At 44.7% G+C, this 16,735-nt stretch overlaps 1 protein-coding gene across 2 annotated transcripts in view; it reads right to left on the bottom strand.

The window, feature by feature from the left end:
- The window catches only part of SLC5A8 (solute carrier family 5 member 8), a 64,292-nt gene extending 54,123 nt beyond the window's left edge, over positions 1 to 10,169 (bottom strand). For both annotated transcript variants that reach the window (XM_055336582.1, XM_055336583.1), the window contains exons 1-3: positions 9,740 to 10,169; positions 4,199 to 4,264; positions 2,132 to 2,183 (exon numbers count right to left, since the gene is read on the bottom strand). In XM_055336582.1, the coding sequence (XP_055192557.1) occupies positions 2,132 to 2,183; positions 4,199 to 4,264; positions 9,740 to 10,090 (469 nt within the window). In that variant the 5' untranslated portion in view covers positions 10,091 to 10,169. The remainder of the gene's footprint in view (positions 1 to 2,131; positions 2,184 to 4,198; positions 4,265 to 9,739) is intronic.
- Between the last annotated feature and the right edge of the window lie 6,566 nt (positions 10,170 to 16,735).

The raw sequence follows: 16,735 nt of genomic DNA, 5'->3' as shown, positions 1-16,735 counted from the left end.
TTAAGTTCAAGCCCTGCATTGGGTGTCACACTAGATGTGGAGCCTACTTTAAAAAAAATTTAAAGCAAGAAAGAGGGGTGTTTGGATGTCTCAGTCGGTTAAGTATCTGCCTTCAGCTCAAGCCATGAGCCAGGGGTCCTGGGATGGAGCCCTGCATCATGCTTCTCCCTTTCTATATGCTCCTCCCCACTTGTGTTTTCTCTTTCTGTCAAATAAATAAATAAAATCTTTTTTTAAAAAAGCAAGAAAGAGAAACTTAAGAGACAAATCAACTAATTGCAATTACATAAATTTGCTTGAATCCTGAAACTAACAAACACTGAAAAAAATCAGGGAAATCTGAACACCGACTTCATTTTGATATTTTTAAAAATAATGTTAATATTTTAGATATGAATATGGTATAATTGTGCTTACAAAACACATCCTAGTACAAACTTTCAGTTATAAAATACATAAGTCATGGAGATGTAATGGACAGCACAGTGACTATAATTAATAATTCTGTATTGCGTGTTTGAAAGCTGCCAAGTGGGTAAATATTAAAAGCTCTCATCACAAGAAAAAGAAGTTTTCTAACTATGTATGAAGATTGATGTTGACTAGACATTGTGGTAGTCATTTTGCAATATATACAAATCTTGGATCATTATAATATAATACAGTGTTACGTGTCAGTTATACCTCAGTGGAAAAGGTTAGCATCTCCTTATTTTTAAAAGATTTTGAATTCAGATGAAACGATGAAATGCTTCAGATTTACAGCAAAACAATCTAGTGAGGGAAACAGTGAATTGAACCAAGAGTGGATCATTTTTAGTGTAGACTTAAAGGTACGTTAGAGTTCAGCATACCATTCTCTTTTTTTCCAGTGTATGTTTGAAGTTTTCTGTTTTTTTTTTTAAGTGATTGGACCAAGAGAACATTAAACAACTTTCTATGGAGCATCTTTTGCACACCAAGTACTACATATATGCTCATGCATATTTCCTCGGTCACAGTAAAATATACAACTGATATTCAAGTGGTAATAATGCAGTCTCTTGGTCCTAATTCCTAGGGAATGGCTCAATAAATCGAGAATAACAGAGTCCTTGATTTCTTCATAGATGCCAGAACTGTACTTTAAAACCCTAAAGCCACATCTTTAATTACACTTATAGCCAATAGGTAACTTATGAAGTTTATGGCTCTGTTCTTTATACATGACATGATCCCTTCATGATGTTGGTAATATTGACATGGAACATGCCTGACATTCAGAATTCAAGAGCGTGTTATATAATGGAATTGTCCTTTGTAATGATACTGTTGTACTTTATAAACTCAGGTAATAATTACTGTCTACCTAACAGGAAAGCAAGAAAGAGTGTGGATTTAGTGGAGCTTTTCCATTTTATATTAACTCCAGGAACTGCATCACATTTCTCCCATCAGAGTCCACTTGTCCATTTTATAAGGAAGTTTTAGAGATAAACTCACATCGGATTGATAAGAATACAAAGGATATGGGGTGCTCCCAAAGCCTTTTAAGGATATGACTAACAGGCACCTTTGCCTCAGTGAACTATTCCAGTGGCATGGCTTTGATCTGCCCAAATCCAGAGTAGAGTAAGTAGTATGTTGGTTAGGACCATCTTCATCCATTTGTTTAAAAGGACACCATCGCCATCTTTCATTTTTTTGTCACTAAGAGTGATCTGATATTTCAAATCACATAGATCTCCTTCTCTTGCATTTTGGACCACGTGAGAAATGAGAATAAGAAAAGCTCTCTCCCTGCCAGATTTTATGATGGAGCTGAGTAACACAGAAGCCTTTTGATTGCAGCTCCAGATTATAGCCACCAAGGAAGAAACTGCAGCCATTCATGATTTAGACCATAGTGGGTATTCATCCTGAAGGAATGGAAGCCTGCCCTTCTATTAATCATAGGTCTTTTGGAGCTATCAGTCCAGGAACCCAAAGAAGCTGCTACAGTAAACAATAAACTCATCTTGCTCCTCTCCTCAAGCTGATGCAGGTTACTGGAAACATTCCTCCATCTCCCCATCTCCCCAAAGTGAGAATAAGTTCTATTAAAAATGACCCCCAAAATGTGAGTGACATAATGGGTAATTCTAAAGTATACCTTGATTCAAAGCCAGGGCAGGGGCATAAATAACGATTCCAGTATACAGAATCTACGGAAAAAAAGAAACCAAATAAACTGTATGAATTATAAAAAAAACCAATATTTTTTATAAACTCAATAATGAATTAAAACAGTAGTATCAGTATACTTAATAAAATTTGTTTGTGACTTAAAAATGTTATACTCCTTTTCTGTGATGTGGTCATAGGTCACAAAAATCTCATATCACCAACTTTGTTAAAATGATGGACTTTTCACGTGGTGCTTAGTGCAGATAGTCACTGATCCATCACCTTAAACTTAATATCAATTCTCCTCAATGCAAACAATTAGAAAGAAAGAATACAAATTTAAAAGGAGATGGTCCCTCATTCATATGCTTTCAAACTATTATTCATCATTGTGTAACTAATTGGAAAAATAGTGAACATTTTAGAAACCAATATTAAAAAGTTTGCATGCTCATTAAGTATACAAAAGTATACATTTGCACTAAAACAAATCCCAAAAGCAAAAACTGTATTCCATCTTTTCTATATTATATATTATTTTTCACTCATACATCTAGCAAATATTTATCAATCAGGGATACAGAAGTATGATAAATGTGGTCTTTTTTCTCAGAACATAATTTCTATTGCATTTGATCTTTCAAATATATCATATATATTCTATGTGATTTACGCTCTATAAAAACATATTATTGTCCTATGGTTCTATGTTTATTCTATGAAAACATATTATGAAAAAGCCATATTATATAATACTTGGATGTATGGTTATATTACATGGGAATATCAATGGAAGTAAGTCCTTCAAATAGGAGATGCTAAAGCTTTCCCCTTTTTTGCAAGAATGAACTAGCATTCCACAGTCCTTATCCCGACCAAGTTGAAGATTTGGAAACGTAACCACAGACCATCTTCCTGACAGTTGTTCCCCACTTTTCATTGTAGGAATTTCTTTTAAAAAATGATCCAGAGAGGGTCTGAACAGTCGGTAAATGCAAACTACCACCCTCAGTTCTGTGTCAGAACCTCTACCAGACCCAAAGAGTTCCTTGCTTTTATGCCAGAAGCGTTAAGGACCAATATAAGTTATGCAATTTACAGAGATATAAAATAGAGTCAAGTTAAATCATTTACAAATGCTTAGGTAGCTTGTGGTTCGGGAAGTGAATTACAAATAGGGACGAGAACAAACAAGAACTCCTTCCTGGACCTGCATTATCAAACTCATCTCTAAAGCCTGCAGCTGCCAAGAGGAAGATCAATATGAATGACACAACAATCATGACAAGCTTTCAGCCACCTGGATGAGAAGCAGAAAGTTTTCTCTGTCACTGATTGCTTGGCAAATCTTTGCTTTCCATTCTTGTCAACCAGTAAATCTATACTGACATATCCTTGTACTACTGGATTGCGTCATTTAAAAACTTTCAAACTTTAAAAACCTCAGAGTGCAGGATTCTGTTGTCTTACACTCAGTAACTCCTTCAATCAGGGCTTAAGTTTCCTTTCTTTAAAGAGTACTGATTTTTTTTAAGTATGCTCTTGAGCAAATGAAATTATTTCCTATTGTCTTCCTATGTCAGTTATTATTTTTCAAACCTGTTACTGAACATGCTGCAAAAATACTACGAAACTGTACTAGTTGCTTTCTCTTTGTTACGATTCCTACTATCAGCTACCTCAGCTCTTTGAAACATCTTTGTCATCTTGGCCATGACAACACCTCAGTCGCTTTGGTGGGAAGAAGAGGAGGAGGAGGTGGGATAGGAAAAGGCACATGCTCCTGAAGCAACATCACTATTGTTTGATTAATGTAATATTTAGCATTCCCTTAAACCATCATTTTTTCCAGGAAGTGGGGCATTTGCTGAAACACTCTTTCATGATCTCAAGGGTTGACACAGTGTAACGATGAGTGTTTTCCCTTTTTTTGGTTTCCTCCTATTTTTAACACCTCTTTTTTTATCCTTCATGTGTAAGCTTAGCCTGGATGCCTTGGTTGATGACATTTTAGACAACAAAAGGTAAAGCAAGCTCGTGGAGAGTAACTTACTGTTTGAACAATGAAGAGGACTGTTCCACAGAGACGAACACATTTGTTAAATCGAAGCTCTAAATACTGTTTCCAAAAAAAAAAAGGAAAAAATGGTTAATACGTGAAAACTTTACATACTTTTTAAAAAAAATGGCTGCGTAAGAAGGAAAAGAGTTAGAGATGCAAAGGAACTTCAGCCATCAGAAAGAATAAAATCTTGTCATTTGCGGGATCCCTGGGTGGCGCAGCGGTTTGGCGCCTGCCTTTGGCCCAGGGCGCGATCCTGGAGACCCGGGATCGAGTCCCACGTCGGGCTCCCGGTGCATGGAGCCTGCTTCTCCCTCTGCCTGTGTCTCTGCCTCTTTCTCTCTCTCTGTGACTATCATAAATAAATAAAAATTAAAAAAAAAGTAAAGTTGTTCTCACTGGCATTTTAAAAAAAAAAAAAAAATCTTGTCATTTGCAAGATGTGGATGGAACTAGAGGGTATTATGCTAAGTGAAATCCATCAGATTTCAGAGAAAGACGAATACCATATGATTTCAATCATATGTGGAATTTAAGAAACAAAACAAATGAACACAGGTCAAGGGAGGAAAAAATAAAATAGGATAAAAACAGAAAGGGAAGCAAACCATATGAGACTCTAAACAATAGGAAACAAATTGAGGGTCGCTGGAGGGGAAGCAGGGTGGGAGGATGGAGTAAGGGGGTGACAGGCATTAAGGAGGACACGTGACTTGAAGAGCACTGAGTGTTAGATAAGACTGATGAATCATTAACTTCTACCCCCAAAACTAATAATATACTCACTATATGTTAACTACATTGAATTTAAATTTTTAAAAAAGACATTTTAAGCAACTTCATAAGGGATTTGTCTTCCGTATTCCTATGTTATGTCCTCCTATTTTTCTTTACATGCAGCAAAATTTACTCTTGCTTTAAAGCACGGTTCATTGGGTTTAACACACACAGGACAGTTCTCTTGCCCTCAGAGAACTGGACAGTTCTCTTGCCCTCAGAGAACTCTGGTATGTTGTTTCTTTATGATCATACTTTCCCCCAGCCCCCAAACCTTGGCAATCACTGATCTGTTCTCCATCCCTAGTTTTGGCTTTCCCAGAATATCAAATAAATGGATTATATTCTGCATTTTTAGAATAAGCAAAGCGCTGTTCTTCTCTTTCTCTTGGTATCGACTTCAGACACCTCCCTGATTCACTTGGGAATTAGCCATTTCCCACAGCAGGCAATTGTGATGGACTTGTCCATTGAGGTGCCCTGCCTCTTCTGACCCAGGGAGGGTCACCTGACCCACACTCAGCCAATTGGCTCCTCTTTCCAATGGGTATTTGGATCTTGGAGGTAAAATATAAAGAAAAAATGATTGGAGCAGAAGTAGATTGATCCTGACAGCGGCCTCAAGAGGCTTCTCTGGCTTCTGTCCTTTTCACAGACTATTTGTTCAGTTTTTCACTCTGTTCTATGGGCTATCCCAATATCCTCCCAAATAAATTATTATTTTTTACTTAAATCAGACTGTCAGTTTCTGTTCAAAGCCAACAACCCTGCTAATTTTTCCTATTCTCCTTGACATCTGTTATATCTTAAAATATAGTCTGCTCATCTCTTACATTATATATCATAATATATTACAGAGTTAGAATCATAGAATTTTAGAACTAAAAGGAAGCTAGGATCTCAAATTTTCTTTAACGTGAATATTATTACTCCCTTAGAATTTTAAAGCTGAAAACAGTCTTTTCATATACCATGGGGGGAAAGGAAGGGAAAACTGACATAAGTAATAATCAGGGGAAATGACACCAGATGTTTTTGCTCTCGAATCACAGGTGAGGGCTATAGAGTACTCGTTGTGTACACTGGACGTTCTCCCAACAACCCCGAGGCCATTACTACCTCTTAGCAGGGAGGGCACCGGAGATCAGAGAGAACACCAAAATTGCAACCTAACAGCTCTCAGAACCACAATTCAAGTCTAGAGCCATTCAATGCCCAAACCTGGGCAGGGAACAACTACATTATTCTAAATAAATAAGTTAGCACACTGAACATGGCTTTGAGTGAGTAGGTGGCACTGACACACAGTGGGACCTTCCAAAACAATTGACAGGGAAAAAAAATTATACACCACAGTGTCATGTTTAGGATGAGTTCCAGCCCTCCACCCAGTCCCCCTCATAGACTGCACAAACTCGGGGTAGTCACTGAAGATCTCAAGCTCCTCCTCTTAAAAGTGAGGATCACAGTATTAATTCTTTTCCCTCTTACTTTGCAGGGGTTTGGAGACTCTCAAATGATATAAATGGATGGAGAAATGTCATAAACTATTATTCAAAACTAAGATATTAAGAAGTTGGTATCCAGGGATGCCTGGGTGATTCAGTGATTGAGCATCTCCCTTAGGCTCAGGGCATAATCCCAGGACCTCCTAACAGGAGCCTGCCTCTCCCTCTGCCTGTGTCTCTGCCTCTTTCTCTGAGTCTCTCATGAATAAATAAAATCTTTTTTTAAAAAAAGAAGTTGGTATCCAAATCCATATGTAGTTATTAACATAACTACATATGAATAATATATACACATAAATATAATCTATATATACATATATATGTGCATACATGTATACATACACATACACATATATTCTGGAAAGCTCAGTTCCAACAAACAGATTTCATGGATCCAGAAAATCTTGCAGAAGCAGGGAATGAAACTGGATTCCTGCATCATACTACTAGTCTGTAGGTCTGCTAGTGGCTAAACATCTCTCAGGCCTAATCTTTGAAGACAGGGATAAATAGATGACAAATGTGCTCTGAACAGTCAATTCTAGCTAAAGAAACATAAGATTTCTTAAGTTTCTTATGAAGAGATTTCGGAGTTGAGCAAGAATGCCAGGGTATTACTCAATGCTGGACTTGTTATTCTGTGTAGGTGGTTCCACTCTCAGCATAAAACCAACAAAAAATATGCACAAGAAAGTGTCTGCAGTGGCCAACTGTCAGGGACAAAGCACGTGCTCTAACCTTGCTGACACCTGCCGCGGGGCACCGCCAGCATGAACATGACTCTAGGTGTTCTATTCTGCTTCTCCTGTTCTCCCTGCGTGTATAAGCCCTGCCTGGGGGGCATAAACAGACTTACCAAAGCCTTAGAAGTAGCCAGTAGACATCACTGCATGGCCTCCAGGCTACTTGGCCTCACCCTCTTCTGTAGCTTAACTGTACCTGCAGAACGGGGCTCTCCGAGCAGCCCCCCTCCTCAGGATCATTTTTGAGTACTGAGTTGGATGATGACCGTGTGTAGAACATGCTGCCCAGTGCCACATGTGTATTAAGCGTTCGGTGAACATTAACTTTTTGCGACGTTTTAGATAGAATCCTGCTAACAGCCTCCACCACGGGAGAAATGTGGGAACTCTGTTTCTGGTTTAATGTCACTGCTCCGAGGAGGCATAGGTCAGTGCTTATGAGAGGAGCATTCACCTCTGGGGACTGAAGTCCTCTTGCCAGGTTCTTGAAGCTCTTTCTGAGTCCTGGAGTTGGTTAACTACAGAGCAGAGCTCACGGACTCAAACTGCCTAAGGTAAGGGCTCATCAGGGAACACACACAAGTGGATCGGCCAGATGTTCGTATATTAAAATATTGGACTATCCCTCATATCCACTAAGAAATAAGTCCTCTCACATCTCCCTCCAAACCAAGTATTCCCTTCACCCCTCTCCCTTTCCCCTTTTGCATTTTTGAGGAAGACAAAAAGAAGAAGACAGAGGTTTCTCTATCATAAGAACGTAATCAGGCTGAAAAAAAAAAAGTAACTAGGCACTGACAATGATGAGGCCTCAATGTAGAAATTAGCAGGGAGTGAGAGTCATGGCCTTAAAACTGGAGTTTCTGCACACAGGGAATGTGAGCCCAATGTCACCAGGCTTCTAAATTTTCAAAAGATGCTAGAATCTGGAATTCTATTTGACCTTGCAACATCATAAATGCTAAATTAATTTTCTTTCAAAACACCGCAAGGGTCAAAAAAAAAAAAGAGAACAGAGATTGGCCTGGGATAGCCAATTTGCTACCTATGAGTAAAACAGAGAAATTCCATCCTGCTCACCTCCGGGATGATGACTAAACTTTCCCAAACACAATGGGCAGAGTGAAGGGAAGGCACCGCTGCCCCACGGGTGCCTTGCCCTGGATGGCGTCACTATAGCCAGGCACTATGTCACCAACATTTGTGCCATTGAGGCCCCGTGGCCAGCACCAGTTGAACCAGCCTCATTAGGAAATCACCTTCCCATGACTTAGAGGAGACAGTAACCTAAACTCAAAGACTGAGGTGACTGCTAAGAAGTAGCATCAGCATCCTCTGGATAATGACCTGTGAGAGAGGAAACTACACCAGGTTTGTCCATGCTGTTCATGGGCTAGTATCTCGGTAAAGGAGACCACGGAGGGCACTAAACAGGCCCCCTACTGCCTTGAGATTTTATTATCCCCCATCCCACACTCCCATTCCACAGCTCTTCTTTTTTAAGATTTTATTTATTTATTCATGAGAGACACAGGCAGCGGGAGAGGCAGGCTCCCTGTGGAGACCCTGATATGGGACTTGATTCCAGGACCCTGGGGTCACACCCTGAGCTGAAGGGAGGCGCTTAACCACCAGCCACCCAGGTGCCATTTGATAGCTTTTTAAACTAAACCCAATATCCCCATCTTTGCAAAGCCTTTCCTTCCAAAAACTGAAGAAAGACTATAACCACAGGAGAGACGGTTTTCCTTCATCATCTTTCCACATTTGGAGAAGGTGAGGCTAAGAGCCCTGCGGCCAAATCCTCCGGGGGACTCCAAGGTGACCACCTCTGCCACTACCGCCACAAAAACTCAGCCAGCAAGCGTTTATCCCGCACTCGCCGGGCTGGAGACACTCCTGTGAGTGCTGCACTTGAGTCCCCTCATTTAATCCTCCCAAGGCCTGGGTAGGGTCATTGGTATTATTTTCATTCTGGGATGAAAAAGTGGGCACAATGGGTCACCCAGGTGTACCCAGCTAGTGAGTGGTAGAATCTGGCCGCACACACAGGTACTGAGATGGGTTAGGGCACCAAGGGAAGGGGGGCAAATTCTATTCCGGGTCCTGGGAATGACAATGGTGACTGTGGGCCTGGGACAAGGGGGTCCCCTTTGAGGAGGAGGGACTAAGACTTGAACAACTTGCTCTCCCCCAAATAAAAAGTTTTACAATCTTTCCCCTTGACTCTGAATCAAAGATGTTAAAGCAGACAAGGAATGGCCTTAGGGAGCACTAGTCGGAATCAGTGCCTTTACTTCGGAAGTCGCCCTGCTTCGCTGAGCTCACCTCCAAGATCCTGTCGCCTCTACCGGGCTACCTAAAGGGGAGGGCAGCGGAGGTGAGGACCTGGACGCGGAGAGATTCCGCTATGGTAGTGAGTCCCCCCCCCCGGAAAATCCCCCCACGATCCTGAAAAGCCCTTCCCGACCGTCCACTTCGTCCCCAGCCCACTGTCCCCCTACCTCATAGGTGCTGGTGATCCCCAGCTTGTAGAACACCGGGAGGAAGACCTCGGCGCTGATGGCCACCACAAAGAAGTAGGTGATGGCGAAGATGCTGAAGATGGCCCCAAAACGGTAGACCTCGGAGGGGGTGCCCAGGACCGTGACGGCCGACATGAAGCTGGCGGTGAGGGACAACGCCACGGGCACGGCGGTCATCCTGCGGCCGCCCATCAGGAAGTCCTTGGACGTCTGCTGGCCGCCCCCCGCGAAGGCGTAGTAGATGCCGATGGCGGCCGAGATGAGCAGCATCGCAGCGAACACCACGTAGTCCCACACGGCGAAGCTGCCGATGTCCCGCGCCGCGCCCATGCTCGCCCTGCCGCGCTCACAGCCGGGGCCCCGCGGCCGCAGGTGTCCGACCCGGACCGGCCCCGCGCTCCCTTCTTATTCCGGCGCTGCGGGCGGGGCGGCGGGGATTGGAGGCGGCCGCAGGTGTCGGACCGGGACCGGCCCCGCGCTCCCTTCTTATTCCGGCGCTGCGGGCGGGGCGGGCGGGGATTGGAGGCGGCCGCAGGTGTCGGACCGGGACCGGCCCCGCGCTCCCTTCTTATTCCGGCGCTGCGGGCGGGGCGGCGGGGATTGGAGGCGGCCGCAGGTGTCCCACCCGGACCGGCCCCGCGCTCCCTTCTTATTCCGGCGCTGCGGGCGGGGCGGCGGGGATTGGAGGCGGCCGCAGGTGTCCCACCCGGACCGGCCCCGCGCTCCCTTCTTATTCCGGCGCTGCGGGCGGGGCGGGAGGGGATTGGAGGCGGCCGCAGGTGTCGGACCGGGACCGGCCCCGCGCTCCCTTCTTATTCCCGGCGCTGCGGGCGGGGCGGCGGGGATTGGAGGCGGCCGCAGGTGTCCGACCCGGACCGGCCCCGCGCTCCCTTCTTATTCCGGCGCTGCGGGCGGGGCGGGAGGGGATTGGAGGCGGCCGCAGGTGTCGGACCGGGACCGGCCCCGCGCTCCCTTCTTATTCCCGGCGCTGCGGGCGGGGCGGCGGGGATTGGAGGCGGCCGCAGGTGTCCGACCCGGACCGGCCCCGCGCTCCCTTCTTATTCCCGGCGCTGCGGGCGGGGCGGCGGGGATTGGAGGCGGCCGCAGGTGTCCGACCCGGACCGGCCCCGCGCTCCCTTCTTATTCCCGGCGCTGCGGGCGGGGCGGGAGGGGATTGGAGGCGGCCGCAGGTGTCGGACCGGGACCGGCCCCGCGCTCCCTTCTTATTCCCGGCGCTGCGGGCGGGGCGGCGGGGATTGGAGGCGGCCGCAGGTGTCCGACCCGGACCGGCCCCGCGCTCCCTTCTTATTCCCGGCGCTGCGGGCGGGGCGGCGGGGATTGGAGGCGGCCGCAGGTGTCCGACCCGGACCGGCCCCGCGCTCCCTTCTTATTCCCGGCGCTGCGGGCGGGGCGGGAGGGGATTGGAGGCGGCCGCAGGTGTCGGACCGGGACCGGCCCCGCGCTCCCTTCTTATTCCCGGCGCTGCGGGCGGGGCGGCGGGGATTGGAGGCGGCCGCAGGTGTCCGACCCGGACCGGCCCCGCGCTCCCTTCTTATTCCCGGCGCTGCGGGCGGGGCGGCGGGGATTGGAGGCGGCCGCAGGTGTCCGACCCGGACCGGCCCCGCGCTCCCTTCTTATTCCCGGCGCTGCGGGCGGGGCGGCGGGGATTGGAGGCGGCCGCAGGTGTCCGACCCGGACCGGCCCTGCGCTCCCTTCTTATTCCCGGCGCTGCGGGCGGGGCGGGAGGGGATTGGAGGCGGCCGCAGGTGTCCGACCGGGACCGGCCCTGCGCTCCCTTCTTATTCCGGCGCTGCGGGCGGGGCGGCGGGGATTGGAGGCGGCCGCAGGTGTCCGACCCGGACCGACCCCGAGCGGCCCTGCGGAGGTAAGGACACGGGAAGGCGCCGCCAGCGGCCTCTGCGCCCCCCGCAGCAGCCGAGCTCCTCCCTCCGGGACTGCGGGGGGGCGCCCCCGCCTCGCTGCATCCTCACCCGGTGCGCGGCTCGGGCTAGGCGGCCGGGAGGCCGAGCGCCGCGGACACCTACGGGGACTGGAGCCTCGGGTTGCGTCCGGCGTCGGATCCGCAGGGAGCGCGGAGCCTCCAGTGGCACCTGAGTGGACGCACCGTTTAAATAAGGCGGCGTGGGTCGAAGGACAGTTGTCACGCCTGTACTTTTAGCTTTACAGTTCAACAGTCCGGGTTCTTACGAGAAGATACACCTAGTTTCTAGACCGCTTTATCTGATAACTGAATGGGCGATTCTGGTGACGGTGTGCGCTGAGTTGAGGGTCGCAGTTCTTAGGCAGGTAAGCGAACACAAAGGAGAGGAAGAAATCTGACCTATTGGTGCCTGTCTTTTCATTCAATAAATATTTCTGATCCTGAACAGTCTCTTCTAAACATGATAATTTCTATATTATTAATAGAGATAGTATAAGAGTATAATTATAATAGTATAATACCTATTTAAGGAGCCTTTTTATGTGACATAGAACATGCTTAGCATCTTGTGCAATTACTAGTGTAATTCTTAAAATTACCCTTGAGGTAGGAATCATCTCCATTTTTCAAATGAAGGAACAGGCTTAGCAAGATGAAAACATGTGCCCGGGACACCCGGGTGGCTCAGTGGTTAAGCATCTGCCTTTGGTTCAGGGCATGATCCTAGAGTCCCTGGATCAAGTCCCTGCACGGGGTCTGCTTCTCTCTCTACCTGTGTCTCTGCCTCTCTCTGTGTGTCTCTCATGAATAAATAAATAAAATCTGAAAAAAAAAAACATGTGCCCAAGGAAATGGTGACAATTAAGATTTTTATTCCAGGTCTGATAGCAGAATTTGTTCTTCGAATCACAATGCTATATTTTGTAGAGTTCAAATGTAGATAGATGTTAAATGCAGACATAAATATGTACACTTAAATGAAGATGCTAAGATATGGAAAACAAGATCATTTCCAGTGATATTTTAGGTGGCTTGCCTTGAAATATTACTAACAAATACCCGAGTCACTCTTGTAAAGCAATGTGACTCCCAGGTTTTTCCTGTAAAATACACCCTCCAGTCAAAAGTACGTGGCATAGTTCTACTTCAGGCCCTCCTTGTTCATTGTCATACATCTTTATGATTTACCAGCTGATCCTTGGTAAACAATCCACAGAATGCATTTAACCCAAGCCAGTATGCAAAGAAAGCCATCTCAGATTTTATTTTTTTGTGAGCTGGCACTATTTGTATAACATTTTCAAAGGGAAATAAAGAAGGAAATAGAAGCTAAACCCAAGCAGTTCAATCATTTAAACAAATATGTGGCTTGGAATTATGTGCCAACTGTGTGAAATTTACTATCATTGCACTTATTATGACTCTCTTGGACAGACACAGCATTTTCTCCTGTTCTCAGTGCCTGGCACTCAAACTCAACAGGAAACAAGATCTCCTAATCCCACCTGCTTTACAGTACACCTGCTATACTCTCTCAACTATTTTAGCCCTCTTAGCATGTTTTTACTCATTTGTTGGCCCTCATGGTAGTACAGTACTACAGTTGTTTTGATTAAGGCTCTTAATGTAGGAGCATCTTATAGATGCTATGAGTCCAAAAGCAGGAACTGGAAAGCCATTCTATATGCCAGCTTAATTTTTTCCCGCTTTTTCTCCAGATGTGTTCTCTGCATTGCCACAGGTACATGGTCAAAAATCCCCTTAATTCAGTGGACTGCACAGAATCATCAGCACATTTGAATTCTAATTCTGAATCCCTGGGTGGCTCAGTGGTTGAGCCTCTGCCTTTGGCTCAGGTCGTGATCCTGGAGTCCTGGGATCAATTCCCATCCCCACCCCACCCCTACCCTTACCCCCCCACCCACCCCCAGCATCGGGCTCCCTGCAGGGAGCCTGCTTCTCCCTCAGCCTCTCTCTGTGACTCTCATGAATAAATAAATAAAATCTTTAAAATAAATAAATAAATAAATAAATAAATAAATAAATAAATAAATACCTGAGAGAAGAAATCCGTTTGGTGCAGCCTTGGTTACATGTCCCCAGACCTCTAATCTGATCATCCCTGTCTAGAAGAGCACGGTTCTCATTATGGGCTGCATAGATTCACCCTGAGGATAGGGAAGAGGGATTGGTTCTCCACGTAGGAGGGTGGTAAGCTCTGAAAGGTGTCTCCTCTGTTAAAAGTCTATGCCATTTTATTATCTCCTGTGGATGGAAGATAAGCTCCTTGGGAAAAGGGACTGTGCTTGCCCATCTTTGTAAACCCCCAGAACCTATCACTGTTACCTTAAAAACATGCTAAATCTACTGTACTGATCCTACTTTACGATGCTTGTTGGTATCCAGAATTTCCCCCAAAATTTCCAGAAGTGAAATTAGGAAATCTGAGAGTGATTTTATTGGATCCTGAATCCAGATTTACTCATATGCTTACCAAGGGGGGGGGTCCTCTTGTTTTTGAGAGGAAAAGTAAAGTGTTCTACCAATATGCTTTTCTACTGTCTGCCTATTTACCTTGAAATAGCAATCACAATTCAGAATATCTTTCTAAATTGGCAAAGAAAGATAAAACGCACACAATTTCCTCTAGGAGTACTTTCTTAACATCCTTCCACCTAGGAATATTGAGTAAAGTTGGAAATTTCAGTACAATTGCCATTATCACATGATTTGTGTTGGGAAAGATGTATATGAATCAGTACTTAGCATCTCTATTCCCACACACATCTTTTTTTGTGCCTTTCTTATCTGAGTCTCACTCGAACCAACTCTATGTAATCAATTCTGAGTTGTCTTGGTAGGTACTTTTACTAAATAATGGGATCTACCAACCCAATACACTTAGCAGGAAAAGTCTTATCTAATGTCTTGGTATGCTTCCTGCTAAATAATAGGGGCTATGAAACTCCTCACATTTCTCCTTTTAGCAAACTGCCACAGCAGCTTATTAGTAAGGTCAATATTTGTGCTATCAAAGCCCAGATCCTTAGCCTGCTTTTCTGGCACAGACATTTCCCTCCTTTTGCTACTTGATTTTTGTTGTTTTCCCCAAGTCTCACCCTTTCCTATGTATGTATCTTTTATTGCAAGGAATCTCAAGTCTTCTTTTGGATACAGAAAATTATACACAAAGAAAGAAAAACATGTACTAAAATATATTCCTTGTACATACCCCAGTACCTCATAAATCACCACTAACATGGCATCAAAGGAGTAAAAATAGGTGTCAGCCCATAAGGACTGGGTGAAGGCAAGATGAGATGAACGCCAATAAAAGGTTTGCCACAGTTTGGGAAGAATGAATGCAGACAGATGAAGGGAAAGTGACATAGGTTTCAGCTTTCCTCACTTGTGAAATACCTTGAGGAAAGGAAGCCAACAAGAACGAAGCAGTTTGTACAAGGAAGAGTCAGAAATCAGAAGGGCCATATACTTCTATAAAGGTGGGGTATGAGGTAGAATGAAAACCCAGAAGATTCATATTAAGGAGTGCTTTGTTGATGGTATCTTTTGCTGTGCAAAAGCTTCTTTTCTTATCTTGATGAAGTCCCAATAGTTCATTTTTGCTTTTGTTTCTCTTGCCTTCATGGATGAATCTTGCAAGAAGTTACTGTGGCCAAGTTCAAAAAGGTGTTGCCTGTGTGCTTCTCTAGGATTTGGATGGAATCTTGTCTCACATTAAGATCTTTCATCCATTTTGAGTTTATCTTTGTGTATGGTGCAAGGGAGTGGTCTAGTTTCATTCTTCTGCATGTGGATGTCCAATTTTCCCAGCACCATTTATTGAAGAGACTGTCTTTTTTCCGGTGGATAGTCTTTCCTCCTTTATCGAATATTGGTTGGCCATAAAATTGAGGGTCCACTTCTGAATTCTCTATTCTGTTCCATTGATCTATGTGTCTGTTTTTGTGCCAGTACCACACTGTCTTGATGACCACAGCTTTGTAGTACAACCTGAAATCTGGCATTGTGATGCCCCCAGCTATGGTTTTCTCTTTTAATATTCCCCTGGCTATTCAGGGTCTTTTCTGATTCCACACAAATCTTAAAATAATTTGCTCCAACTCTCTGAAGAAAGTCCATGGTATTTTGATAGGGATTGCATTAAATGTGTAAATTGCCCTGGGTAGCATTGACATTTTCACAATATTAATTCTGCCAATCCATGAGCATGGAATATTTTTCCATCTCTTTGTGTCTTCCTCAATTTCTTTCAGAAGTGTTCTATAGTTTTTAGGGTATAGATCCTTTACCTCTTTGGTTAGGTTTATTCCTAGGTATCTTATGCTTTTGGGTGCAATTGTAAAAGATACTGTCAACAAAACCCAAAGAAAGACAACCTACAGAATGGGAGAAGATATTTGCAAATGACGTATCAGATAAAGGGCTAGTTTCCAAGATCTATAAAGAACTTATTAAACTCAACACCAAAGAAACAACAATCCAATCATGAAATGGGCAAAAGACATGAACATAAATCTCACAGAGGAAGACATAGACATGGCCAACACACACATGAGAAAATGCTCCGCATCACTTGCCATCAGGGAAATACAAAAAAAAACAAAAACACAATGAGATACCCCCTCACACCAGTGAGAATGGGGAATATTAACAAATCAGGAAACCACAAATGTTGGAGAGGATGTGGAGAAAGGGGAACCCTCTTGCACTGTTGGTGGGAATGTGAACTGGTGCAGCCATTCTGGAAAACTGTGTGGAGGTTCCTCAAAGAGTTAAAAATAGATCTGCCCTACGACCCAGCAATTGCACTGCTGGGGATTTACCCCAAAGATACAGATGCAATGAAACGCCCGTACACATGCACCCCGATGCTTATAGCAGCAATGTCCACAATAGCCAAAGGGTCAACTGTATTCTTGTGGAAGGAGCCTCGATGTCCATCGAAAGATGAATGGATAAAGAAGATGTGGTCTATGTATACAATGGAATATTACTCAGCCATTAGAAAT

The sequence above is a fragment of the Nyctereutes procyonoides genome, unplaced genomic scaffold (assembly GCF_905146905.1).
Source record: "Nyctereutes procyonoides isolate TBG_1078 unplaced genomic scaffold, NYPRO_anot_genome, whole genome shotgun sequence".
Lineage (NCBI taxonomy): Eukaryota > Metazoa > Chordata > Mammalia > Carnivora > Canidae > Nyctereutes > Nyctereutes procyonoides.
The sequence above is the reverse complement of the archived record's forward strand: the minus strand, read 5'-3'. Positions and strand labels throughout refer to the sequence as shown.